General features: G+C 44.1%; 2 protein-coding genes across 4 annotated transcripts in view; one reads left to right on the forward strand and one right to left on the reverse strand.

Moving 5' to 3' along the window:
- AIRIM (AFG2 interacting ribosome maturation factor) overlaps positions 1-7,600 on the reverse strand; it is a 33,427-nt gene extending 25,827 nt beyond the window's left edge. Inside the window, exon 1 of one of the 3 annotated variants that reach the window (XM_066574881.1) lies at positions 7,576-7,600. Coding sequence is in view for 1 of the 3 variants with exons in the window: in XM_066574879.1 (XP_066430976.1) it covers positions 6,164-6,195 (32 nt within the window). In the remaining 2 variants the exon portion in view is untranslated. Of the gene's footprint in view, positions 1-6,016; positions 6,038-6,163; positions 6,275-7,575 lie in introns of those variants that run through there. The other 2 variants (XM_066574879.1, XM_066574888.1) reach the window with 2 other exon arrangements.
- SNIP1 (Smad nuclear interacting protein 1) lies at positions 6,280-12,413 on the forward strand. Its single transcript, XM_066574872.1, has 4 exons — positions 6,280-6,565; positions 9,463-9,574; positions 10,754-11,286; positions 11,768-12,413. The coding sequence occupies exons 1-4, from the start codon at positions 6,432-6,434 to the stop codon at positions 12,063-12,065; spliced, it is 1,077 nt and encodes a 358-aa protein (XP_066430969.1). The 5' UTR covers positions 6,280-6,431; the 3' UTR covers positions 12,066-12,413.
- Positions 12,414-27,850: the final 15,437 nt, after the last annotated feature.

Raw genomic sequence — 27,850 nt, forward strand, 5'->3', positions numbered from 1 at the left:
CATGTGATGGTTTCACTTCCCAATATTTTTTTCAGTCAGCTACCAAAAATTTTTTGCTGCTTTTTATTTCCCGTGACATATAGGCCCCCTGCACATGGGCGGAAATTCTGCAGCGGGATTTCCCGCAGAATTTCCGCCCGTGCCTGCTGCCATAGGATTGCATTAGATAATACAATCCTAGGCAGACGGCCGCGATTTGTCCGCGTGAAAACGCACACGGAAAACAAATCGCGGCATGTTCTATTTCTGTGCGGATCTCGCAGAGGCCCACACAGAAACGTCATTGGTGACGGGCCGGCTCCGCTCTGCGCATGCGCCGGCTGGGCGGCAGCCAGCACACAGTGCAGAGAGAAGACGCTGGGAGCGGGTGAGCCGCAGGGCTGTGCAGAGGCACGAGTCTGCATCCCGCTGCAAGAATTCTCGCAGCGGGATCTGATCAGGCTGTCTGCAGGCGGCCATAGGGTAATTTTTTAAATATCTTTTTTACTGACTTTTGTTTCCATTTTTTAGTTTTATTGGGGGTAAAAAGCTAAAAATAAGATTTTTCTTAACATTTATAGTTATTTTTTTTTAAATGTGAATATTTACGCTAAAATAAATTATGGGAATGGGTTCCTCATTTTGTTTTAGATGTTTTGATATATAATATGTATGGTTTGGGATTAAAGGGTCCATACAGGGGCGGTTTTTGTTGGCGTCGGCTTTGGGTTATTTTCTTTTTTATGTAAATATTTTTATTCCGTAATTTTTAAAAAACTTATTTATGTAATTGATTACCGTATATTCCGGCGTATAAGATGACCTTTTAACCCTGAAAAAATCTTCTCTGCAGTCGGGGGCGTCTTGTACGCCGGGTATACAAAAAAAAAAAAGCAGTACTCACCTCCCCCGGCGTTCTGCAGCGCTGCTGCAGGCTGTCGCTGCCTTCTCGTCCCCGACAGAGCATTACTTTCTGGATGCGGGGCTTTAAAACCCCGCCTCCAGAAAGCTAATGCTGTGATTGACTAACTCACGCGGCGTCAGCCAATCACAGCCATTCAACATTGAATGGCTGTGATTGGCTGACGCTGCGTGAGTTAGCCAATCACAGCCATTCAATGAGGAGTACTCAATTGAGTACTGCTTTTTTTTCCTTTTACACTGTATTCCCAGCGTATAAGGCGACAGTTGGGGGGGGTGGGGGGGGGGGTCGCCTTATACGTCCAGTTGCCTTATACGCCGGAACATACGGTATATTTTTTACCATCTATGTCCCTCATATAAGACCTCTGGAGGACATTCACTTTTTTTTTTTTATTTGACACTTTCCCACTGTAGCTGAGGTATCCATAGGAGCCCCAGTTACAGGGACAAACATCCCCTGTAGTAACAATAGTCACAGGCAGAGCTAATCAGGGTCTGCTGTGCCAGGGAATCCCGACAGTCACGTAATCGCCGGCCTTGCATAGTGGAAAAAACACTTCCACTTGTTAGTACATAGTGCTCATTGAGTGCTGTGTACCTGGGAAAGGAAAAGGTAGAAGTGGTTAAAAACAGCTTCTCCTCCGGGTTCTCAGCTGTGACTGATACCCGTTTGTCCCGTGTTCAGAAACATACCCACTGTGGCCCTAATCTGTTGTCCGTATGCACAACGGGGCCCAAACTGAAAAGAGCAGCTGGTGGCTTTCAGAACAGTCATTTAGCTTGAAGGCATTTTAGGCCCCATTTCCCACTGGTAGAGCCCCCACAAATGACCCCATTTTGAAAACTAGACCCCTTAACAAATGTAATTTTTTTTGCAATTGTACAAAAAAAAACTGTTTTTAAAATGACACAGCACACATAGGAATGAAGACTTTCACTCCAAAATTGATACCCCTGTTTGTCCCGTGTTCAGAAACATACCCATTGTGGCCCTAATCTACTTATAGGACACATGGTTAGACCTATAATGCAGGGAACACCCGTTGGATTTCAGGGCACAACTGAATAAATTCCAGGCCCCATTGCTCACTTGTGCAGAAAAAAAATTGACTCCCTAAAAATATTCCCCCCCTCCACACCCCTTTTTGGCATTCCCTAAATTTTACATAAAAGTAATAATGTAAACTGTGTGGTATGTCCAAAGACAGGGGTAATTACAGGGGCTGGTTGGGATGGGTACATGGGGCAATAACACCAGGTACCCCCCTCCTCCTTCCATGCTTTTCTAGAGGGTATTTCTTGACCTCAGTGGTGGGTAAACAGTGGCGCTCTGTAAGGCTTCGTAAGCTCTTGGAGGTGCGGTGGTCACACACAGAAGGCGCTCAACCAGCTGCTCCTGCAACTGCAAGAATGCGAGCGTTCCCGGAGCGTCTTGTAAATTACATATTACAGGTAGCGCTCTAAATAATGCCGGGTTCACACAGCCGGATTTGAGATCCGCTTGCGAAGGCCCGCGGCAAATCCCAGCTGTGGCCCTGCGTACAGCGGCGTACTGTACTCCGCATAACTGCGTACTCACACAGGCGGTCATGCGCAGTACACCTTTGTTGATATTTTCCGCGCCGATGCTTAGCGATAACACGGGTACCCGCAGCCCGTACATAATGTAGTTACGTATGGGCTGTGGGTATATTTGCGACCATGGAGCACAATGGGCTCTATGTTAAGGATATCCATGGTGAAATAGAACATGCTGCGCTCTGTTTTCTGTAAGTGGATTACGTAATTTCGACCCGCTAATGTGAGCGGAATCGCGGAATCCAATGCATTTGATCGAACCGCAAATTACCGCTGATTAAACGCATGCGGAATCCGTAATTTCTATCCGGTCGCGTGAGACCGGCTAAGGTAGATCGCTAGCTTTTTATCACATGACTGGGGATCGCTCAACAAGGCCCCCGGTCACAGCTCCAGGCTCTTGTCCACCTTTGGTAGCCTGGAGCAAGATTTTACATTTCCAGGGCCCTCCCGGGCTCCTGCGTTTGGCTTCTTGTGGGTGGGCATGTACGTAGAAGCCGTGGAAGGTCCGTGGAGAAGGATCGTGTCGGGGTTCAAATGCGAAGGCCTTCAGTAAGAACTTTCCTCTCCTCTCACCAATCGCATTGGAGAGAGGAGATTAAACGTCAAACTTTTTTTTTTTTACTTTTACATGATCTCCATTATCCATTGAATAACGGCGATCACGTGACCAGGGACTGCTCACCACAACCCTCGGTCACCGCTCCAGGTTTTTGTCTACCTTTAGTTGCCTGGAGCAAGGAGATTTTTAATTCCCCATGCCCTCCCCAGCTTTTGTAAACAATGACATATTTGATGGATTGCTGTGAAGTGCCTGTGGGTCTTCAGGAGCTGATAATTCACCAGAATAGTGACTACTAGAGATGAGCGAGCGTACTCGCTAAGGCAAACTACTCGAGTGAGTAGTGCCTTATGCGAGTACCTGCCCGCTCATCTCAAAAGATTCGGGTGCCGGCGGGGAGTTGCGGGAGTGAGCAGGGAGGAGAGAGTGAGATCTCCCCGCCGTTCCTCCCCGCTGGCACCCGGATCTTTAGAGACGAGCAGGCAGGTACTAGCATTAGGCACTACTCGCTCGAGTAGTTTGCCTTAGCGAGTACGCTCGCTCATCTCTAGTGACTACCACTAGTATAATACAGGTTACAAATCTCAGGTTTATATCACCTTTTGGATAGATGCTACCGTGGCCCAAATTTCATTTTGTGGAGAATGACAGATTTTAGGTACCCTTCGAGCGAAGTTTTCAAGCTAGCTTTGGAACCAGAAAAGTTCACGATGGTACCTTCAATTTTTAGTTTTTAGGATCACATAGTTCTAAATGTATTAATAGCTATAAAATGCCATTTCATTAATTGTTGTCTAACTCAGGAACCATTAGCGGTAGGAACCTAAAACTTTGGGAAATTTCTTCTGATATCATGGGTGTGTAATACACCAATTTTGAAAAAAATCTGAGATATGAAGGTGGGGACTTTTTCTTGTTTTAGACCACTTGACATGAAATAATTCTTAGGCTGGGGTCACACGGGAGCGAAATCTTGCGGAAATCTCACGGAATGACCGCAAGATTTCTGCAGGAGAAATGCAGCTTCAAAACCCATGGCCTTTCACTGCAGATTTTGGAGCGTCTTGTCCCGTCTTTGAATTCCACACGGCATGTAAATTTCAGCGCAGCCTGGCCACAGCATTTGGACGAGATTTTTGCAAAACTCGTCCACTTTGCTGGCTAATCCCAGGATAAAAAACTGTGAGCGAAATTTCAATGCAGAAAGTCTGCACGGCAATTACGCCCCGTGTAAACCCAGCCTTAAAGCAACCCTCCAATCATATTTGTTTGTCTGGGACTGGAGGGTTACTTTAACCCCTTCCCACTATAGGACGTACATTTATGTCCTGCAGCGTTGAGGTATGTATGAAGAGAGATCACAGCGCGATCTTGTTTTTTTTTTCATTTTACTCCACTCCATTTTGTAAAACTTTTTCAGTACATTATATGGTGTATTAAATAGTACGATTGAAAAATACAACTCGTCCTGCAAAATCAAGCCCTCATACAGCGACGTCGATGGATAAATAAAGCAGTTACGATTTTTTAAGAGGGAGGAAAAAACAGAAATGGAAGAAAAAATAGGGGCCACGTCATTAAGAGGTTAAAGGGGCCATTAGGACAAAGAATTGTCAGAGGTGGGATTCTCCACTTGGGACCCCTGCTATCAACCAAACTAGAAACTCTGATGGGCTGAAACTTCTGTACTTGTGGGTTATCGGTTACCACTTTTAAAATTAATTTCACAAATGTTTCACCAGTAAGGCCGGCTGCACACGGCCGTGACGGGCTCCGCCGCGGCGAAGCCTGTCACGGCACCCCCCAGGAGACCCCATACTTACCAGCGGATCCGGTGTCCTCGCTCCCGCATGATGCTTCCCCGCCCACCGCGTCATGTGACACGCCGGCCGTGTCACATGATGCGGCGGTAGGCGGGGAAGCGTTTTCACGCTATCTTCCACTGTGCTACAGCTGAAGATAGCGTGAGCGGACGGCTTCCATTGACTGCAATGGAAGCCGGCCGCGCATACACCCGCGGCAAATAGAGCATGCCGCGGGTGAGGACGGGAGATTTCACGGTGCGGAATTCCGCGGTGGAATTCCGCACCGTGAGCACTGCGCTATTAGGTTCAATAGAACCTAATAGCTGTGGGCAACGCAGCGGATTTCCTCCGCGAATTATGCGGCGGAAATCCATTCGTGGCAAGGAAGCCTAAATCTGCGCAAAAAACCCCACTATTTATTTCTTAAACTGTTTTAACTTCTCCAGAATATAAATATGTAGATTATTCAGGTGTTATAAATGCAGCAATAGCCTGCAAGACAGAAGATAGAGTGGATAAGACACTCGGCATAAAAGGAGTCCATAGGATAGCATGATTGCTGGGACCCCAATAATCACTAGAGCAGGGGTCCTGAGTGCTGTACTTGGCTGTCTCTGTCTAGGGAGAAAGAAAGAGGGAGAACCCCTTTAAATGGGATTTGAATTTCCAACTGACACCTTGGAATCAGCCCAGCAGCTTCCGGTTGTGTTCTACTAAGTCATCACAGGTGAGCGACAGGCTGTCAGCCCCTCCATCTATCACCGCCAATGTCGGGTGATTCCACAACAGCCGGAGTCAGAAATAACGGAGATCTCGGATGTTTAACCATCGATATGCTGCGGTTGGTGCTGACTGTGGCTTTTAAATAGATGGATAGAGGGAGGGGGCTTCACCTCAGTGCCATTGAGCTGGCAGCCTGCGATGTAGTAAAAGAACAAAAAACAATACACAATGCCAGAAATGCATTCTATGGGTTCCACTGTCTTCATTAAAAAAAAATTATAAAAAGTGATGAAAATGTCTTATGTACCCCAAACCATACCAATAACATCTACAGCCACTAATGGAGAAAGAAAGTAATTAGCGTTTTTTCATAGTAGTACAACATAAAAACTCCATAGGTCCCCCACTAGAAGGACACGTGACGGGAATGGGACATGTGACCTACAGAGATGATGGTGAGACAGGCAACAAGGCGGCCTCCACCCAGGAATTCCCAACAGCCGCTGTCTAATATTAGACTGGCTGAGAACAGGGAGTAATAGCTTGCCTACAAATAACACACAGCAGAGAAAACCCGACAATCTGCAACTACCTGCTCGTCTCTGGGCGGAGCTCCGACGTCATCACTCTGTCATCAAACTTTATTGAACCTGACAAAAACAAGCAAACACTGTATTGTCGCTGGTCGCCCCGCACGGCACCCCGCCATTACTGCGGTGACGGTTTAGGCTATAAATCAGTTTACTAGGAAGGAAAGCCTCGTTACACGCCGGCCGCAGCATAATGGCCTAGAACCGGAAGCTACAACTTCCGGCGACCTCGGCTACTTCCGGCGGCTGCGGGCGGAGTGCGACGGGACGATGAAGGAGGTCAAAGACGAGGGGAAGCATAAGAAACGGAGGCCGCAGAGCCCGGACAGACGGCACCGGGCCCGACACAGCCCGGCGTCCGGGAACAGCGAGGAGGGCTCACCGGCGGCCGGGACGAGGAGCAGGTACGGGGCGGCTGGGGAGCCCGTGTGACGCTGCCGGCCCGGCGTAATTGCCGGGGCTCATGCTCGCCGCATTGATTACAATGGATCTCTTCCTTGAGGCTGCCTTCAGCTCGCGCCCTTCTGTTACCGGTCTGTTTGTGTTTTTTTTTTTTTTTTTTTTTCTATGGCAGAAATAGTAGAGCGGACAGGAAGAGCAGGTGAGGCGGAACAGAGAGATTGCATCTCTGATCCATAAAGCGCAGCCCTCACCCCGCGGCAGTCAGTGATCGGCTCACAGCAGTGTGTAGAGCAGTGGCTGCCGCTGTATCCAGGGAGCGGACCCCAGACAGCAGCAGTATCCCGGCTCGGCGCACCTCCTCCTTGTCCCATCATCAGACCCTCCCGAAACAACAAGTACAATCTAAATTGAATGCAACGATTATTGCACCTTTTCATCTGCATGACCTTTGCGCTATAATGGTCCTGTGAGGCCGGGCTCATACAGCTGGATAGGAACTGCGGATTCCACAGATCAATCAAATGCATGGATTACACAGTCACACTGGCAGGTCAAATTGTGTAATCTGCTGAAGGGAAATAGAGCGCAGCATGTTCTATTTCATTGTGGAAACGGCAACCATAGAGCCCATTGTGCTGTACGGTCACAGACCTACCGGCAGCCCAAACACACTTGCATTGCGTGTAAGCTGCGGGTTCCTGTGTCATCGCTAAGCAACAGCGTGGGAAATAGACAAAAAGGTGTGTGTGTGTATAATATATGTGTGTGTGTATATATGTATGTATATATGTATGTGTGTGTGTGTATCTATCTATCTATCTATCTATATATCTATATATATATATATATATATATATATATATATATCTCAGGAAAAAAAATCCTGTGCAGTACATGATGCGGCTGTATGCAGACTCATGGCTGGAATCCGCACAAACTCCATATACAGCCTTGTGACCCCGGCCTAAATGGCCATTAAAGGGGTTCTGTCATTAAAAAAATAAATACTTACCTATTCCTCCCCAGGCAGGTGGTCTTCTTACCAGATCTTCTCCTGGTTCCTCCAGTCCCCCGGGTCACGTCACTTCCAGCCACCTGGATCCTCTTCTTGCTGTCATTCTGCTTCCTGCAGGTCAGTGTAGGTTATGTCACTAGTGGCGCAGCATTTACTGCCTAGCAGGGAATCTGAATCCCCGTCAGCCTGCTTTAGCACAGCTGTGCATGCGCAATGTCCCGCCGCTAGTGTTTCATATACTGTATGAACACTAGCGGTGAAATATCGTATGTGAGCACTGAAACAGGCTGCCGAGTATTTGGCATTCCCTGCCACGTCAGTCAAAGCGTTCACTGCCCTGCAGGATGCGTACTGCAGCTGATGGACACTCCAAAACCAGAAGAGGATCTGGCCGGCTGGAGGTGATGTGACCCTGGGGGCTGCAGGAGCCAGGAGGAGATCGGTGGGGAGGAGATGTGGTAAGAAGTCTGACGGGGAAGGAGTAGGTAAGTATTGGATTTTTTTTTTTTTCTCTCTCTAATGACAAAACCTCTTTTAGCCTGTCTACACTGGTGAAGAAGCTGCGCCCAGCTAATGGGGTCAGTACCTGACTTGCCCCCACAATAAACAGGCAGTTGTTCACAGGTGAATGCTTGATTTCTATGCCTGTAGAATGATTGTTGGGCTTTTAGTGGCTGCGGACATTTACATGGAACGGCTATCGTTCAGATTCCAGTGACAATCTGAGCGGCTATCTTTCAGTATAAGGGCTCGCGCACAATTGCGTTTTTTAACGCAAATGTCAATGGGACGTTTTAATGTTAAAAACGCATCGCAAGTTGGTGTGATTTGTTTTTATCATTAGAACGTCCCATTGACAATCGCATTAAAAAAACCGCAAGTGTGTGCGAGCCCAAAGAGGGACTTGACTGTCAATCAGCATGTTTCCACGAGCCCAAAGAGGGACTTGACTGTCAATCAGCATGTTTCCACGAGCCCAAAGAGGGACTTGACTGTCAATCAGCATGTTTCCACGAGCCAAGTGACCATCTACTTCACCAATGTAAACCAGGGCTTACCGCAGCTCATGAGTACTAGTGATGTACTGTATAGCCTGCTATGGGACCCCCTCATACTAGGAGAATGGGCTTCCATGACCCCGGTTTAGCACTCCTCCAGAAAAGGGTCCGTTTATGTATGCAACTTTCAACTATAGTTTATTGAAGTTGTGAAAAGCCAGGCTGTTGCCACAATCCTAACGGCTGGCTTCACACTGACATTAACCTTTTTCGTAGTCCAGCTATCTTTGGGTCCTTTTAGATGGGCCAACTATCATTTGAAGGAGCGAGTGACGTCATCGTTGGGTCGTTCACTCATGCAGCCTGTCTATACAGGCGGTACGTCGTTGGCTCGTTTAATCGGGAAACGTTCAGTCTTTCACATTTGCTTTATAAGTGACTGAGAGCGCTGTTTAAACTGAACAATAAGTGAACGAGCCAACAATGTGTGGTTTTTCTTTTTTTTATATGCTTGCATAAAATGATTGGCGAATGAAAAGTGAGCAATTATCGTTCGGTCTAAACGTGAGCCAACAATGAAGATTATCACTCATTTAAACTATAATTACAATCATTCCGTCTAAAAAGCACCGTTAAGAGACAAATGGAGAAAAGCGGAAGTACTGGATCCAGCCAGAACCAACTGACTACAATGGGGTCTTCTTGCTTTCCAGCATGCTGGCAGACCCTTTCATGAAGGATTTAAAGCTATAAGGATCTCAGATGGGAATACCCCTCTGAGTTACCCTTAAGTTTTTTGCAGCACTTGAGCTTAGTTCAGTCTGACTGTAGTGTCCTTGGATGACCACTAATGTGCTTCCATCCTCAACATTTGTTTTACCTGTAGGTCACCGGGGAAAAGGAAAAAGTCATCAATCAAACGCAGCAGATCTCCAAGGAGGAGGAGGCAACGAAGTGAGAGCAGAAGCCCACCACATGTCCCTGTCAAAATAAAGCAGGTACTTTGTCAGATTGTATTATCGGGGCAGGATTAAACTAAAATTATCACAACCGAGAGTCGTGAGATTTGTGCGTTGTGAGGCACACAGATATGAATCCCATTCTTTTGAATAGGGTCATATACATGAGCATTTTCTTTTTCTTCCCCCACGTTGTGCTGTGGGAAAAAAAATCACGGCATTCCCTTGAACGCCTTGCCTAGTGTTTTCAATGGGGCTAGGAAAAACCTTGCATGGCATGCGAGTGCGATGCAAGGTGTCCCATTGAAAACAATGGAAAATGCTTGCCGCTGCGCCCTGGGATCGCTACTTCCATTAAGTGATGAAAGGTGGTTTTGACACAAACTCCTCACATCTGCGGGGACATCGCATGTTTCAGAGAGCGATATTGGCTTGAATGTCACGGATCGTGCTCACCCGTGTGCAATCAGTCTGAAGGAGATTGCTGCATGTATCTGTACTATCGCATTGTTTGCTGGTGATCTTCTACACATGAGGCTGGACAATTGCCAGGAGCCAAGTAGCCAATGCACTTAGACATCTGCTGCTGGTGCCCACCTTCTTGGGCTATAGTCTGTTGATGTCTGTGGACCTGTGGTCAGAGCTTTTTTTTTTTTTTTTTTTTTTTTTTTTTTTTTTTTTTTACAGGGCAGTATTTTCGCCGCCCCACGGACTATGTTTGTAGAACTCCTTTAGAGGCATGTACATGGGCGATTTTCTTGCACGATTTTTGTGTGTTGCAGGATGCACAGGAATTGTCCGAGAAAAGAACTTCTTTTAAATCTTTTTTTCATGGTGTGTTTTTTTTTTTTTTGTTTTTTGTTTGCCCATTCTTCCTTATGTGGCAAAAAAAAATAATCGCATTGCACTTGTGTGTGTTCCATGCGAGTGGGATTTTTTTTCTTTTTACTATTGGAATAACGTGATCTTCCGCACCTATATGATGCCTTTTTCTCACAAAACACCTCACTTGCATAAGAAAAGCATGGATATACTAGTGTGATATTGAAGTATCTCAAACTGATATTGCACTTGCCCATGTAAATGCACCTGAAAGCACTTTCCCCATATTCAGTAGTCCTTCTTTCTTTTCCATTGGAGGGGACATGGGCTCTGTGAAATAAGTGTACCTTCTGTGTACTGAAATATTGCTGACCATATTCTTCTCTGCAATTGAAGGAAAGAGCTGAGCATTCCCACAGAACACAGGATGACCGGCAGCCCACGTATAAGGACGAAGAAGAACCCAGAAGGAACAGACAAAGAGACCAAACTGATAGAAGCCGATTTAATCTGTCCCGGCACAGAGAAAGGGAGCGGGAAGAGACCAATTTTAGAGAACAGAGAGCAGAAAGGGAATTCCACAATGACCGGAGGCGAGAAAGAAGGCAGAGAGAAGAGCAAGAAGGAGAGGAAGGACAGGAGTCTGACGGTACCAATAACAAGAAAGAAGCCCCAAATTTTGGACTTTCTGGAGCATTACTTGAGGATACAAATACTTTCAGAGGTGTGGTAATAAAATATAGTGAGCCACCTGAATCGCGTATCCCAAAGAAACGCTGGCGATTGTATCCATTCAAGAATGATGAGGCTCTTCCAGTCATGTACATCCATAGACAAAGTGCATACCTGCTGGGCAGGCAAAGGCGGATTGCAGATATACCCATAGATCATCCTTCCTGCTCCAAACAGCATGCTGTCTTGCAGTACAGGTAAAATGTTTTTTTTTTCTTCCATAAAATGCAGACAGTAGCACTTCCTGCTATAATAAGGTAGCGCGGTGCTCACACCAGCATGGACCTGTAGTCATAAATCTACAAAAAGTTGGGTACATACTTGGAAATGTTTTGTGGTGCAGTAAGGTGATTTATTTCATGACTCCACCGTGTCATAAGGTAGCGATATTCTTGGCGTGAGTCCTTCAAGATTAGAGACAAGTCCTTAAAATCCAGGCAGATGGAGTCGGCCAAACAATATGAATGGGGAGATGTAAGGGGGAACAGAGTTGCCACAGGAAAGTATGGACGCCAACAATTTGTCAGACTTTATTATAGCTGAATAAGGGTTAACAGGTTTAGCAGGGGAATCGCTTCTAAAAAGTAAAACTCAAGAAGGGTTAGCATTTAATCTGAGGATGCTTAGATAAACCAAGCTGTTATCTGATAATGTAGCAGAATTTTGTCTGTCCTGTAGGATGGTGGAGTTTACCCGTCCAGATGGAACAACGGGTAGGAGGGTCAGACCGTACATCATTGATCTGGGATCTGGCAACGGCACTTACCTGAACAACCAAAGAATTGAGCCGCAGCGGTACTATGAACTGAAAGAGAAAGATGTACTGAAATTTGGCTTCAGCAGCAGGGAGTATGTAGTTTTACATGAGTCCTCAGATACTTCAGAGGTGGACAAGAAGCAGGATGATGATGAGGACGACGACGACGACGACGATGATGATGTTGAAGAAGACAATGATGAAGGAAAAGATGATTAACAAGTGTATCCTGCACGTGCTTGTCACATGAACTAGTGCGAGTATCTGGTTTCAATGGGTTTTCTTTCCCGGAGTGTTTCTACATCCCTGCCTCTGACTTCTCTCTTAGTCTCATTAAGGACTTATGAACTAGTGGCACTGGTATGTTTGTGGTTTTGTTTCTTTCTCCCCAATCCTCAGGTGTAATTGGACAGAATTTCTGTGAACAATTACTTCTCAGATACATTTTGTAAACACTGCTTTTTATTCTGTAAATTTGTAACAGTGTATTGTATTGTTTCCTATACTAATGCACCCCATGTGAAGGTATCACATACTGGTATTAAACGTGCAGTTTTGCCTTCCAAATTAGTTTAATTCATTGACTAAAACTGTATAATGGTAGGTAGAGCTGTAATGGAATTGCTGCCGGAAGTGGCAAATCTGCATCAAGTCATGCAACTTGGGCAAAAAAGAACTTTGCAATCTGCACTTGTGGATATGCAGGAAAATCCATTAAAAAACCCACAAACAAACTGCACCAGAGATCAACACAGTAATGTGGAATGGACTTCTCATCCACATGACTGCTACTGTAATCCGCTGCAATTCTTATTGTGCAAATCCACAGCAATTCTGTTACATACGGATTTAGCCTAGTAGTGTAGCTAGTATTAAGCTGTTTGTAAATATTTCATGTTATACAAAGTACAACATTGCACTAAATAGATATTTAAAACACAAAGCAATGAGATGTGACTCAGATGTTTATGGCTTCTATCTGCATAAGGAAGATATTAAAGGATGTATGTATACAATATATCCTTGAGGTACTTCGCTTACAAACTGTAAATTGGTTAATTATCACCTTTCAACCCCATAATCCTTTCATATACAAAATGGGTATTTTTCCTTATTTGATTTCTATTAAGGTATTTTCCTTTTACATCTTTCATAAGGCTGATTTTAAATGTAAAAACTCCCTGCTGCCGGCTAGTATGAGTATCCGAGAGCCGGGAGCTGTCACCGGGAGCCACTGTATGCAGTTCCAGGTCACCTAATCGCTGCTATCCAATGGAGAACAGCAATCATTTAAAAGTGGGGAAAAGTTTGTTTTAAAAAAAATTTTAATCTCCCCTCATGGATCATATCCGTGAGGAGAGATGAAATGAGATACCCAAGGCCCCCATATTTATCCACTGACCTTACACTGGCTTCTGAGCACACACCCGTCGCCAAAATGGTGGACGCATGCGCAAAAGTCTCAGATTGCTGGGCTAACTTTAAAATCTCTCTGCACCTGCCTACTAAATGTAACCAAGAGCCTGGAGATTTCATGGGGGGCCGCAGTACGTGACTGTTGGTCACCGGCGATCACTTAAAAGTTAAAAAGCTAAAGTTTCACCTCCAGTCACGGATCCGATCCGTGAGGGTGAGGTGAAATTACTTAACTAAGGCCACTGGCGATGTCCCCTGACGGAATCCTTATCCATGGACCTTTTCCCAGCTTTGGCGTATGCGCTCGTCATCAGAATGCTGGACGCAAGTGCAGAAGCTCATGAGGGCACAGGAAATTTAAAATCCCCTTGCTCCTGACTACTAACGGTAGCTGAGAGCTTGGAGCAGTGAGCTGTCCTCAGTTACATGATTGCCGTTATTCAATGGATAAAAGCGATCACGTAAAAGTTAAGACGGTTAAAGTTTGTTCAGTTTGGGCCTCCGTTGTCAATCCAGGCAGAAGATTAGGGCCACAATGGATATGTCTCTGAACACGGGACAAACTGGTGCAAATCCTCATTATGTGCTCTATAGAAAAAAAATCCTACCTTTAAAATGACATATTTGCAAAATATAAAATTTTATTATTTCTCCTCTAAATTACATTAATTCCTGAAAAGAAATTGGGGTCAAAATGACACCCCTTCAGTGAATACATTAAGGGGTGTAGTTTTTTTAAAATTGGGTCATTTGTGGGGGTATCAATCATTCTGACACCTATGAGCCTTTGCAATCTTGACTTGGTGTAGTAAAACAGTGTTGCACAAATTGGTTAAAATGGTTAAAAAAGGTTTTTCAAATGTGCTTCCAGAATAAAGTAAACATATGTAAATATATCTTATCCAAAAAATTCTGTATTATGTTTGTACATATGAGATATTGCAGTTGGAAACGTGAAAAACTCTTTTCACATTTTCAATTGCAAGATCTCAAATATGTGCAAACTGTACAAATTTTTGCTAAGATAATATAAATATCTCAATATGTTCTGGACGCACATTTGAATAAAGACAGAGACATACAAACTTAACATTATCAACATTTTGAGGAAAATTTTGTTTTCCTGCACCAAGTTAAGATTGCAAAGGCTCATAGGTGCCACAATGATAGAACCCCCTCACTAATGACCCTATTTTAAAAAAAACTACACACCTTAATATATTCACTGAGGGGTGTCATGAGTATTTTAACCCCAGTTTTTTTTTCCCCCAGAAGTTAATGCAGTTTAGAGGTGGAAGTTTTTAAAAAATATTTTTGCAAATGTCATTTTAAAGGTTGTTTTTTTTTATTTTTTATAACTTACATGAAAAAGGGGTATCTGTATTGGGGTGTAAATCCTCAGTTTGTCCCGTGTTCAGAAACCTACTCATTGTGGCCCTAATCTTATGTCTGTATGCACAACGGGTTCCAAAATTAAAGGAGCAGCTGGTGGCTTTCAGAACAGAAACTTTACTTGAAGGTGATTTAGGCCCCATTGCACACTTATAGAGCCCTTAAGCGGCCAAAATGGTTGAGAACCCCCACAAATGATCCCATTTTGTAAACTAGACCCCTTAACGAATTCATATAGGGGTGCACTGCTTATCTGGACACCACAGTTTTTGAATGAATCTAAGCAATGCAGAAGGAAAAAAAAAACGATTTACACTTTCCCTCCCCGGCAACAACTCCAGGTTGTCGGAGGAGGGGAGCTGAAACTCTTAGCTTTTTTTTTTCTCACTTTTTATTTACTTTAATGCGATCGGCACTCTCCATTGGACAGTGCCGATCGCCTTTCCGGGGGAGGGGGACTCCCTGCAGCCCAGAATGACAGGTCTAGGTTGTCGGCCACCTCTGGTAACCGAAAAGCATGTAGCGGCCACATCTACAGCCTGCAGGGCTTTAATCCCCAGAGGCAGCATGGTTTTTACCTCCCTGGGGATTGAAGCTCACTAAAGCAAGACATAAAACCACTATGGGGTGGTTGCTAAGGTGTTAAAAGTGCAGTGTTTTTTTTTCCTTCTCTCCCCTCTTTTTTCAGAAATCCTAACACTTATCCGAGCCCTTGTTTTTTTTGCAGGATGAGTTGTATTTTTCAATGTCACTAAATATACTTATATATATAAAAAAACCCTTGATCTAAAGTGTTTGGACACAGAGATTTGAGAAAAAAAAAAAAACACGAAACAGTCTGAGCAGAGATAAATACAAAAGCAGTCCACTGCGCTGAGGAATGCAACAGTTTTATGTCTGTTATCTCTAATGCACACATAAGTGGAAGAAGATGGAAATACTATCTCAGCAGCACCACCTATTGGGTGGAAACGTTCTTACAATCAATTTCTGAATTTTTGTGAGAAACCAAAAATGATTGGGAAGAGTACACCTGTCTTGACCTCCTTCCGACCTTTTATATTCCCTAATTATGCAGGAATTCTGGACTGAGGTTCATTCCAATTTTTGAGGGTGTCAAACATGGTCATAAAATTATACTCAAATTCTTCTTTGACGCTGTGACTTGAAGTTGCCCCTCAGTGTGATGACTCTTATCTGCTCTATGCTATGTCTATGACCATAAAAATGTTTTGCCGCAGGTAATTCCGTCTTATCCTCTCCAATTGAGTGTCGATGAGATCACATCTTAGCTCTCAGTTTTTGTTCTGTTTCCCAGATATAAAGCCCCCCAACAGGACACTTACTGCATCGGATCAGGTACACAACATTGGACGTGGAACATATGAATGTCCCACAGGGCTTATAGTCCCACTGTGTGTTGAGATATATTATTTCAAATAGAAACAACACTCTACAGCTGGCCAATCCCAAGAATAGCAAACGTATGTGATAACATACAACCAATCCTAACTTGTGTTTGTATAACTGTATTAGCATGCAACCAATCATAGCAGGTGTTTGCATAAACACATGCTGTTTGTCTGTTCTCAACAAATATTTCAGCCCAAAGCTCCCAAGTTATGTGGGGGTTGTTTAGGGCTAGACCCAGTAAGTGGTGTCAGTGTTATGGCTACTGGCAGACAAAATGTTCACCCACACTTAGCATACAAAGATATCTTAGTTTGCTGAGAATCATGTACTTTGCAAACAATCATGGCTGTCACACAAAATTGATACTGTGCTTAGAAGATGATTTCTTTACCCTAACATTTCCTCCCTTTTGTGACTGTCTTCTTGCACCATGTCATGGGTACCTCACTTTTTTTTCCTTTCAGAACTATTCCTATGCAAATAGGAGCAGGTTTCATCATCTAGCACAGGAAGTAGTCACTCCCAGAGGAGTGCCCACCCTGCCTTTCCACAGAAGCACTCACAAAGCGTATCTACGCACTCGTACCTTTGGTCACTTCTCTACCCCTGGGTAAGAAAAGGGAGTATACAGGGAGTGTTGCTGGAAAAATCAGAGGGACCACAACGCTTTAGGCAGGAACATAGCCTTCTTGCGAGTTCACATTAAGTGGTTGCCTCTAATGAGGGTGAACAGTTTTTGTAAGTGTTTGAATACCTCTCTGCTGATTTTATATAGGTATGGTATATAACAAATAATTTGAAAATCACATAAGTGGCAAGGCACAGTAGCAGTATTTGAAAAATAGCTTGCAACATTCCCATAAGCCAACCCCCTGTGCACTTGAACCGCTTTGCTAGATTAAAGATAGAGAATGTATCACTCCGCCAAGAGTCTTTGTTTTTCTTCATGTTCTTTCAGCTATTTAGCCTTATTTTTCAATATCCCTTTTAAACTTGTCCGTACCTGCATGTTATGGACAACAGCCAGGTGCAATGACTTGGCATCTTCCTTCCTGGACTGCTGTAAGGTGATCTACCACTATTGTGTGTTGGTTAGTAAGTACAAACAATTGAGCTTGAATAGCATTAGTTTGATTAACTAGCCACAATACTGCGGCGTTCTGCTCGAGATAGTCTGTAGCTTCCACTAGTTTATCCCTCATCTATAGTATGAATGGGTAAACCATGAACTAAAAATTGTTAGCCATGCCCATATACACCACATGAGGCTTATTATTTGGCCTCGGACAATTATCCACAGTTCTCTTGAAGAATCATAGAATGGTAGAGTTGGAAGGGACCCCCTGGCTCATCCGGTCCAATCCCCCTGCTCAGTGCAGGATCACTAAATAATCCCAGACAGATATTTGTCCAGCTTCTGTTTGAACACTTCCATGGAAGGAGAAATCACCACCTCCTGTGGCAACCTGTTTCTGAGTGTGTTTAGGGATACTCATGAATGACACCATCATGGGGTAAGACAAAGGTGGCAGGTGCAAGGGTACAAAGGCCTGTGTGATTAAAAGGTAACCATTTGAATGCTTCATGACCAAAGACTATGTATATACTAGGTGGCATGGCTTCAAACATGTGATCTAGGATGCCGGACAACTGGTTTCCCAAGAGCAGGACATACTGTGCTATGGTCCAATTTTCTACCATGTTATGTTGTCCAACAACGAGACGCACCTTTTTTGCGTAATTTAAACAGTGCAGTGATTCCACCAGTGTGCTTGATCCCCATATATTGTACATATTTATTATGTAACCCATTGCAATTGCGATAGGGGGTGTGATTCGAAAACAGAGTTGTCCCACAATTTGTAACTTCAATGCATGCATACCTTGTTCGGGAGGGGTTTGTAGTTTCCTAGGCAAATGAGATGGCATGATGAGCTCCAGTCCCTGGGCAATTAAGAACCAACCAGTTATTGAGACTGCTCTGGTGTTTTTGTGACAACACAGGGGTACCAAAAATTTTATTAGACCATGACCTGATCTCCACACAACTGACGTAGAGGAGGACGCTATAGGAGCATGAGTGCATGTTCAACAATTTTTCTGTATCAATTAATGCAAAGCATTATTGAGTCCATTTGTGTGTATGACAACGCACAGGAATAGTGACCAAACTCTCCGGTTCAGAAGCTAGGACTCTCGTGTAGTGATTGGTGTGTATCCAGTTGTCTTTTCCTTCAAGTTTGACTAAAGTGGCAGTTGCCAACTGGATCTGGTATGGACCATCAAATCTTGGTTCCAAACGTTTTCTGATATGTTCTTGGAGAACAACCCAGTCGCCTGAATGCAAATTACGTGACTCCTCTTTTGAGTCTGGATCTAGCATCAACAAAAATACATGTTTATGAGTGACAGTTAACTCCTGATATTAAGCGCTTACGTGGGAAGTAAGGTCCTCATGCGGGGCATGGAGAAAGTATAGGCCTGTTACAGGGTCCCTGCCCAACTAAGTTTCATAGGGACTCAACTCAGTCTTACAATTATGTATGGTGCTTAGTAGAGGGCTAATAAAATGTGTACCTCTATTACTTTCTATGAATTCCGGTATACCATATATACAAATTACTTAGAATTTCTTAGCCGTAGTCTTGGCATTTTTGTTAATTTTATAAGCCACGCCTTTAGCTAATATAAGGTCTATGCAAACCAATACAAACTCCAAAACACCTACCTTAGCTGGATGTAGTCAATCTGCAGTTGTTGAAACAGATAGTCTGGCCGTGGTGTGCAGCGAGAAGGTACCTTTACTAATTGGCCTGGGTTGTGACGAGCGCATACCATAGAGCCCTGTACAAACTGGGTTGCAGCAGTGTTGAACCCTGGGGTAAGCCAGGTAGAAGACCTTATACCACCACATTACCTCCTTAGATTGATGGTTTGGCCCATGGCTCAAGTTTGATATCATGGAGTAGAGCGTGCAGGGGGAGGTACAAGAGCTTACCCTTCCTCCAGACCCCATCAACATTCTGCTCCTTTCTTTTGCCACTCTTCCTTTTCTCCCCTCTGAGGCCTGTTCCTGCAATTTAAGCAACTGACATATCCACACCCGCTTCAAGGTGCAACCAGGTTAACAGCTGTTACCTCATTCAAGGGGAGTTCCAAATGCATTCCTTGAGTCAGAGTAGACATTAACAGTCTCACATCTAAACCAGATTACATGCTTATCAGGCTTGTCAAGTACACAATTGTCTCATTTTAGCATGACTAGTAATTATTAGGAAATTATAGTACCACAGTTTCTGGTGGCGCAATGCGCCACACAGCTGTGCTACATGGTACATCCATTATGATCCCCACACATCACACACACAGCTCTACTACATGCATCCTGATTCACACAGACCACATACACACCTGTGGTACATCCATGCTGATTTTCAGACATCACCAGCTCAGCAGACTCCTGAATACAGTGATCAGCCCCTGGTCATGTGATCCCTGACTCCACCCACACGTGATTACATGATGGTGACCATCACAGGTTCTGGTGGCTGTTGTCAGCTTATCCATTATACAGTACTTTTTACCAAACTGCACAATAGCTCCTCCCACAGCAGTGACATCACCGCAAGTATCTTACATACTATATAGAAATTATAGACGGGCCTTTCAGACGTAAAAAAATTCACAAACTGTTATTGTTTCAGACAACTTTAAATTAGTGTACATAAATATTCTTTCAAATCAACTTCCTTGTAACCTTTAGCACACACTTGCTGTGACACTTTATATCTAATGTTTTGTTTTTATTTAGATTTTTTATTAATATGACAATTATTTTTTTTACTTTTATTAGCTTTGATTCTTTTAAAATAATTAATAAAAGTTTTTTAAACTGATTTTTACATAGTACCATAGTACTAATACCATAGTGTAATTTGACAAGCAATCTATCAAGCCACTCCACAGGCATGACTTGATAGGTAACTGTCTTCGCAGATTACCTATCAATATCAGATAGTTGCTAGGTTTTGGCGTCGGCCCTCTGTCCGGACTCCAGCATTGTGCGCATGCACGGTTACTCGCTTCCATCGCGAGACTTCGGAAGGAGATGGGCCTGTCATGTGTGGAGCTGATTGGAGCTAGGAGGACGTGCCCCTTACTCTGGGTAGGTGGAGGGTGTGGTATTTAAAGGGGTTGTGCCACGGCGAAATCAAACATTTTTTTTTTCTACCTACCCCCATAGTGTGCCCCGTTAAAAACAATCCCTTTGTTATTAAAAAAAAAAAAAAAATCGCTTACCTGCATCCCCGTTCGGGCAGTTTCTTCTTTTAAAGATGGCCGCCGGTCCTTTCCCAATGATACACCGCGGTTTTCTCCCATGGTGCACCGCGGGTCTTCTCCCATGGTGCACCGTGGATGTCTTGCGTTCCACTGCCGATTACAGCCACCTAATTGGCTGATCGGCACCACGTGACGGAGGCGGAGCTACGATGACGCGGAGAAGACCAGCTCTCCGGCGCGAGCATGAGCAGACGACCGGACAGCGCAAGAGCGTCTAAAGAAGCCAGAAGACACAGAAATTAGACGGCGCCATGGAGACGGGGACGCCAGCACTGGAGCAGGTAAGTGAATAACTTCTGTATGGCTCATATTTAATGCACGCTGTACATTACAAAGTGCATTAATATGGCCATACAGAAGTGTATAACCCCATTTGATTTCACGGGATAACCCCTTTAAGTGTCAGCGTTCCTGTTACTTACCATCTCTGCTCTCTAGACTATAGCCGTAATGGCTGCTTCTCCTAGTTATTTCCTCCATCCTGATGAATCAGTCTTTATCATCTGACTGAGGAAACACGTAGATAGAGGGAGATATACATGCAGTAACCTTATATGAGAACTGAATTAGGGAGAGATGTAACATCTATTAGGGATTACTATCTGATATAGGAGTATACACCAATCAGTTTCTACAGGCAGATGGTGTGCTGTCTGGTCTAGTGTGAGACAGTGTATAGCTGGATAGCATATCTGTATTAATGTTATCCGGCTTACAAATATTAATACTGTACCTACACTATTAATATCCATCTTATGGCTTGAAAGATATCTTTTTGATGGGAGAATTAGTTGCTGCCATTTTTGTTTATCTGTAAGCACAGCTGTGCATTTAGGCCTTATATATATGAGGTTCTGCAGCAACTCCCTCCCAAAGGGTGACCAGCCCTTAAAACAACAGCAGAATTAAGTGCACAGATGAGTGCCAGTATCAACTGGTATATATACCACTGGTGTAGTTAATCACTGTTGTGGTCTTTAAATTGGTATGCACACCGGTTTATTAAGGGTGTGCGTAGAATAGACATCACAGTGTATGTTCTTACTTGAGTGGCCTTTATTTAGGGATCCATCACTTCAATTTGGTTTGAACTGACATAAGGAATGAACAAGAGTACCAGGGGATTTGGTGTTACTTCTTAGTAATCAATATATATATTCCTCCTAGGTTTTTCTATCATTATACCAGTTAATGGCAATTAATCAAAAAAGTAGGAGAAAATTATTGTGGCTGCATTGGTACATATTAATCACACTGCTATAGTGTTTGAATATCATACAGTATAAGTGTGGCATGAGTATTTATTTATACATAAATCAATTGGTACTGTCCACATTGGTTTTTATGCCATACTTAATTAACAGAGCTTTTCTGACCCTGTTAGTGTTGTCTGTGAATCTATTTCTAAGGCTGCATTCAGACGAACGTATATCGGCTCGGTTTTCACACTGAGCCGATATACGTCGTCTCTCTCTGCAGGGGGGGGGGGGGAGGATGGAAGAGCCAGGAGCAGGAACTGAGCTCCCGCCCCCTCTCCGCCCCTCTGCACTATTTGCAATGAAAGGAGGTGGGACGGGGGCGGGGCTAAGTGCCGCGAATTAGCCCCGTTCCGCCTCTCCCCATTGCAAATAGTGCAGAGGGGCGGAGAGGAGGCAGAGAGGGGGCGGGAGCTCAGTTCCTGCTCCTGGCTCTTCCATCCCCCCCCCCCCCCCCCTTGCACATGAGGACAACGTATATCGGCCCGGCCTGAAAACCGAGCCGATATACGTTCGTGGGAATGCACGCTAAGGCACAGATATTTTCTCCTATCTTTGAGTGCTTTTATTAAAAGCACAAATATAAGCAAATACAAGCCCTTAAGTTTTAAGATTTGAGAATAAAAGTTATATTTTAAGTTTTGAGTTCTTTTTGGTGATTCAACATATTAGTACTATTCAAAGTATCAAAAATGCAAAATAACCAATCAATACAAGCCTGAGAGAAAATAATGAGCTATAGGTCATATCTGAATTTTCTGGTCCTATAAAATATCGTTTTTATCTCCATTAGCCCCTGAAATCATTTAAAGAAGGGTACCATACACCCCAATAATGTAAGAGAATGTTTACTTACACAACAATTAAAGAGAGCATGTGTATCTAGATGTGAATAAGTTTTCATTTATTTAAGAAAAAAAGTATCCATCAATTATAGTTTACACTCTGATCCTGTATAACATACACACCCGAGCAATAGAATGTACACAGAAAAACAGTATTTATGAACTGATGTCCGAGCAGAGAGAGCACATCCAGGCTGCAACATTCCACGAAAAAAACAATAAATCAAAGAATTGTCATGATTGAGATCTATACATAATCAGCTGAATTACATACACTGAGAATTACAGTCAGGTATTCTGGCTACATATGTGGCATAAAATGATATAATAAATTAAGGCCTTTTGGTGCCAATGTGTCTAGGGTGAAAATCCACTTTAGCTCTTTTATTTTCACTAATAGTGTACAATCACCTCCTATATCCAAGGGTGGGACACGGGCTATAATTGTACATTTTAATTGGAATGCTTAATTTCCAAAAAGTGCTTACGTAATGGTAACTCAACATTTTTGGTACATATGGTGCTCTTATGTTTCACCATACGAGATCTTACTTCCATTGTTGTCTATCCCATGTAGCCAAGTCCGCAAGGGCATGTTATTAAATATACAACGAAAGACAAGGTGCATGTAAATCTTTCTCTGATTTTAAAAGGCCAACCATTCAGCCTCTGACCCCTCCCAAATTACAAATACATCATCGATGTAACGCCACCAAGCTTTGATCTTACTATGGTAGATAGAAATGTATATATAGTTCTCCTTGAATCGTTGTGTCAAAAATATTTGCAACGTTTGAACCCATGGCAGTGCCCTGCCACTACTGGTAGTACACCCGCCAAAAACAAAATAGTTGTTGGTGAGGATGTACTCCAGCAGCAACAGGGTAAAGTCTACACAACCTGGAGAAAAATCCGAATTCTGAAAACAATTGCTTCTAGACCTTTGTTGTGTTTAATTGAAGTATATAAAGCCACTACATCAAATGAAACAAATAGTGTAGTATCTGTCACCTCAATGTCTTTGATCTTATTCAGGAAATGGCTTGTATATTATCTGGAAATCATCTTAGAATTTTATCAAGAAACTTCAATATCTTACTGAACAGTGAATTACAGCCAGATACAATTGGCCTTTCAGGGGGGTTCAATAAATCATTGTAGATTTGGGGTAATATATAAAACATTGGAATTCTTGGGTGCTTAACATCCAAGTATCTTACCAACCGTTCATCAATCCCATCCACCAAGGCTTCATTTAACATCACTCTCAAATACGTCTGGAACCTTGAAGTTGGATTCACAATAAGTTTTTTGTAAATATTCCCATCATCAAGTTGTCTAAGGTCTTCCGCGTAATATTTATCAGAGTCCATGACAACTAGTAGTTGTCATGGATTGAACTGGTAGTTCTGTGGAAACTGGGTAAGAATACCATGAGGGAACAACAGCATTTACTATAGGCCACATGGACAAGCAGAAGATATAGATGAACTCTTTCTACATCAGATGGCCAAGTTCTCAAAAAAGCATGGCATACTGATCATGGGAAATTTTAACTATCCAGACATTTGTTGGGAATCTCTCTAGGACAAAAGTAATGGGTCCAACAAATTCTTACCTGCTCTTGCTAACTTTATCTTTCAAAATGCAGAAGAGAAATCAAGGGGATCTGCTTTCTTGGCCCTAAAGACCCTTTTGATTATCACTAAAGATCAGCGAACACCAAAATGCTCGGGTGTTCGTTATTCGAAACGAACTTCCCGCGATGTTCGAGGGTTCGTTTCGAATAACGAACCCCATTGAAGTCAATGGGCGACCGGAGCATTTTTGTATTTCGCCGATGCTCGCTAAGGTTTTCATGTGTGAAAATCTGGGCAATTCAAGAAAGTGATGGGAACGACACAGCAACGGATAGGGCAGGCGAGGGGCTACATGTTGGGCTGCATCTCAAGTTCACAGGTCCCACTATTAAGCCACAATACCGGCAAGAGTGGGCCCCCCCCCCCTCCCAACAACTTTTACTTCTGAAAAGCCCTCATTAGCAATGCATACCTTAGCTAAGCACCACACTACCTCCAACAAAGCACAATCACTGCCTGCATGACACTCCGCTGCCACTTCTCCTGGGTTACATGCTGACCAACCCCCCCGCACGACCCAGTGTCCACAGCGCACACCAAGTTGTCCCTGCGCAGCCTTCAGCTGCCCTCATGCCACGCCACACTCATGTCTATTTATAAGTGCGTCTGCCATGAGGAGGAACCGCAGGCACACACTGCAGAGGGTTGGCACGGCTAGGCAGCGACCCTCTTTAAAAGGGGCCGGGCGATAGCCCACAATGCTGTACAGAAGCAATGAGAAATATAATCCTGTGCCACCGCCATCAGGAGCTGCACACGTGGGCATAGCAATGGGGAACCTATGTGCCACACACTATTCATTCTGTCAAGGTGTCTGCATGCCCCAGTCAGACCAGGCTTTTTAATTCATAGACACAGGCAGGTACAACCCCCTATTGTGAAGTCCCTGTGGACTGACAGCATGGGTGGCTCCCTGGAACCCACCGGCGGTACATAAAAATATCCCATTGCATTGCCCAACACAGCTGAGGTAGTAATGTTGTGCTTAATGCAGGTGGGCTTCGGCCCACACTGCATGCCCCAGTCAGACTGGGGTTCTTTACAAGTGGAAACAGATGCATTTACAACTCCCTGTGGACCCACAGCATGGGTGGGTGCCAGGAAGCCACCGGCGGTACATAAAAATATCCCATTGCATTGCCCAACACAGCTGAGGTAGTAATGTCGTGCTTAATGCAGGTGGGCTTCGGCCCACACTGCATGCCCCAGTCTGACTGGGGTTCTTTAGATGTGCTTTCAGATGCATTTATAATTCTCTGTGGACCCACAGCATGGGTGGGTGCCAGGAAGCCACCGGCGGTACATAAAAATATCCCATTGCATTGCCCAACACAGCTGAGGTAGTAATGTCGTGCTTAATGCAGGTGGGCTTCGGCCCACACTGCATGCCCCAGTCAGACTGGGGTTCTTTACAAGTGGACACATGTAGGTTACACTCCGTGTGCACCTACAGCATGGGTGGCTCCCTGGAACCCACCGGCGGTACATAAAAATATCCCATTGCATTGCCCAACACAGCTGAGGTAATGTCAGCTGTAATGCAGGTGGGCTAAAAATTAATTTGATGACACTGTAGGCGAGGGCCCACAAAAATTGCTGTATCAACAGTACTAATGTACATCCAAAAAATTGGCCATGGCCAGCCAAGAGGGCAGGTGAAACCCATTAATCGCTTTGGTTAATGTGGCTTAAGTGGTAACTAGGCCTGGAGGCAGCCCAGTGTAACGAAAAATTGGTTCAAGTTAAAGTTCCAACGCTTTTAAGCGCATTGAAACTTTTAAAAATTGTTCAGAAAAATTATTTGAGTGAGCCTTGTGGCCCTAAGAAAAATTGCCCATTCAGCGTGATTACGTGAGGTTTCAGGAGGAGGAGCAGGAGGAGGAGGAGGAGGAATATTAGACACAGATTGATGAAGCAGAAATGTCCCCGTTTTGGATGGTGAGAGAGAACGTAGCTTCCATCCGCGGGTGCAGCCTACGTATTGCTTACGTATCCTTGCTGTCCGCTGGTGGAGAAGAGAAGTCTGGGGAAATCCAGCCTTTGTTCATCTTGATGAGTGTTAGCCTGTCGGCACTGTCGGTTGACAGGCGGGTACGCTTATCTGTGATGATTCCCCCAGCCGCACTAAACACCCTCTCCGACAAGACGCTAGCCGCAGGACAAGCAAGCACCTCCAGGGCATACAGCGCTAGTTCAGGCCACGTGTCCAGCTTCGACACCCAGTAGTTGTAGGTGGCAGAGGCGTTACGGAGGACGGTCGTGCGATCGGCTACGTACTCCCTCACCATCCTTTTACAGTGCTCCCGCCGACTCAGCCTTGAGTGGGGAGCAGTGACACAGTCTTGGTGGGGAGCCATAAAGCTGTCCAGGCCCTTAACCCCTTCATGACATGGCCTATTTTGGCGTTAAGGACCAAGCGATTTTTTGGTATTTTTCCATCTCCATTTTTCAAAAGCCATAACTTTTTTATTTTTCCGTGGACGCGGCCGTATAAGGGCTTGTTTTTTGCGTGGCGAACTGTAGTTTTTATCGATGCCAATTTTGGGTACATAGACTATATTGTAAAATTATTATAATTTTTGTAATGATAGCAGAGAGAGAAAACGCATCAATTCTGCCATAGATTTTTTTATTTTTTTTTTACACCGTATATCATGCAGCATAAATGAAACTTTCCATTTTTTCTGCAGACCGGTACGGTTACAATGATACCAAAATTCTAACATTTTTTTTAGGTTTTCCCACTTTTCTGCAATAAAAACCCTTTTTTTTGGAAATCTTTTTTCTATTCTAAATTGCTGCATTCAAAGTCACGTAACTTTTTTATTTTTTGATGTACAGAGCTCTATGAGGGCTTATTTTTTGCAAGACGAGCTGTAGATTTTATTGGTACCATTTTGGCGTACATACGACTTTTTTGATCACTTTTATTGCGTTTTTAGTGAGGCAAAATGCTAAAAATGAGCATTTTGCCTCAGTTTTTTAGCTTTTTTTTTAGCGTTTTTTTCGGTGCACAGTCAAAAGCATGTGCAACTTATTGTACGCATCGTTACGGATGCGACAATACCAAATATGTGGGGTTTTATTTTTTTTTTACCTTTTTTTATGCTAATCTGAGAAAAAGCATAAAAAATGGGGTTTTTAATCTTTTTTTACATTTTTTTTAATTCATTTTTTAAATCTTTCCTTTTTTTACACTGTTTGTGTCCCTCTGAGGGACTTTAATCACTGCCTTGATGATCGCTGTCATAAGGTATGGCAGAGCTACTGCTCTCCCATGCCTTATCGCTCATACAGCGATCTCAGGCATAGGCAATACAGGACGCCAGTGTCTGGCGTCCTGTTGCCATGGTGACAGGCCGGGCTCTCGCGATGACATCGCGAGTTCCGGCCGGAGACACAGAGGGAGCCGCGCTCCCGCTGTGAACTCTTTCCCTGCCGCGATCTACTTAGATCGCGGCAGGGAAGGGGTTAACAGTGGCGGGCGCATCTCTGATGTCCCCCCACTGCTGCAGCGAGACGCCGGCTGTGACTGACAGCCGGCTCCCGCTGCGGGATAGCGCTGGATCACATATGATCCAGCGCTATCTCCAGGACGTAAGTTTACGCCCTGTTGCGGGAAGTACCCCGCTCCCAGGACGTAAACTTACGCCCTGCAGCGGGAATGGGTTAAAGACTGTTGCACTGCCTGGGATGTACAT

Source organism: Eleutherodactylus coqui, chromosome 1 (assembly GCF_035609145.1).
Source record: "Eleutherodactylus coqui strain aEleCoq1 chromosome 1, aEleCoq1.hap1, whole genome shotgun sequence".
NCBI classification, from domain to species: Eukaryota; Metazoa; Chordata; class Amphibia; order Anura; family Eleutherodactylidae; genus Eleutherodactylus; species Eleutherodactylus coqui.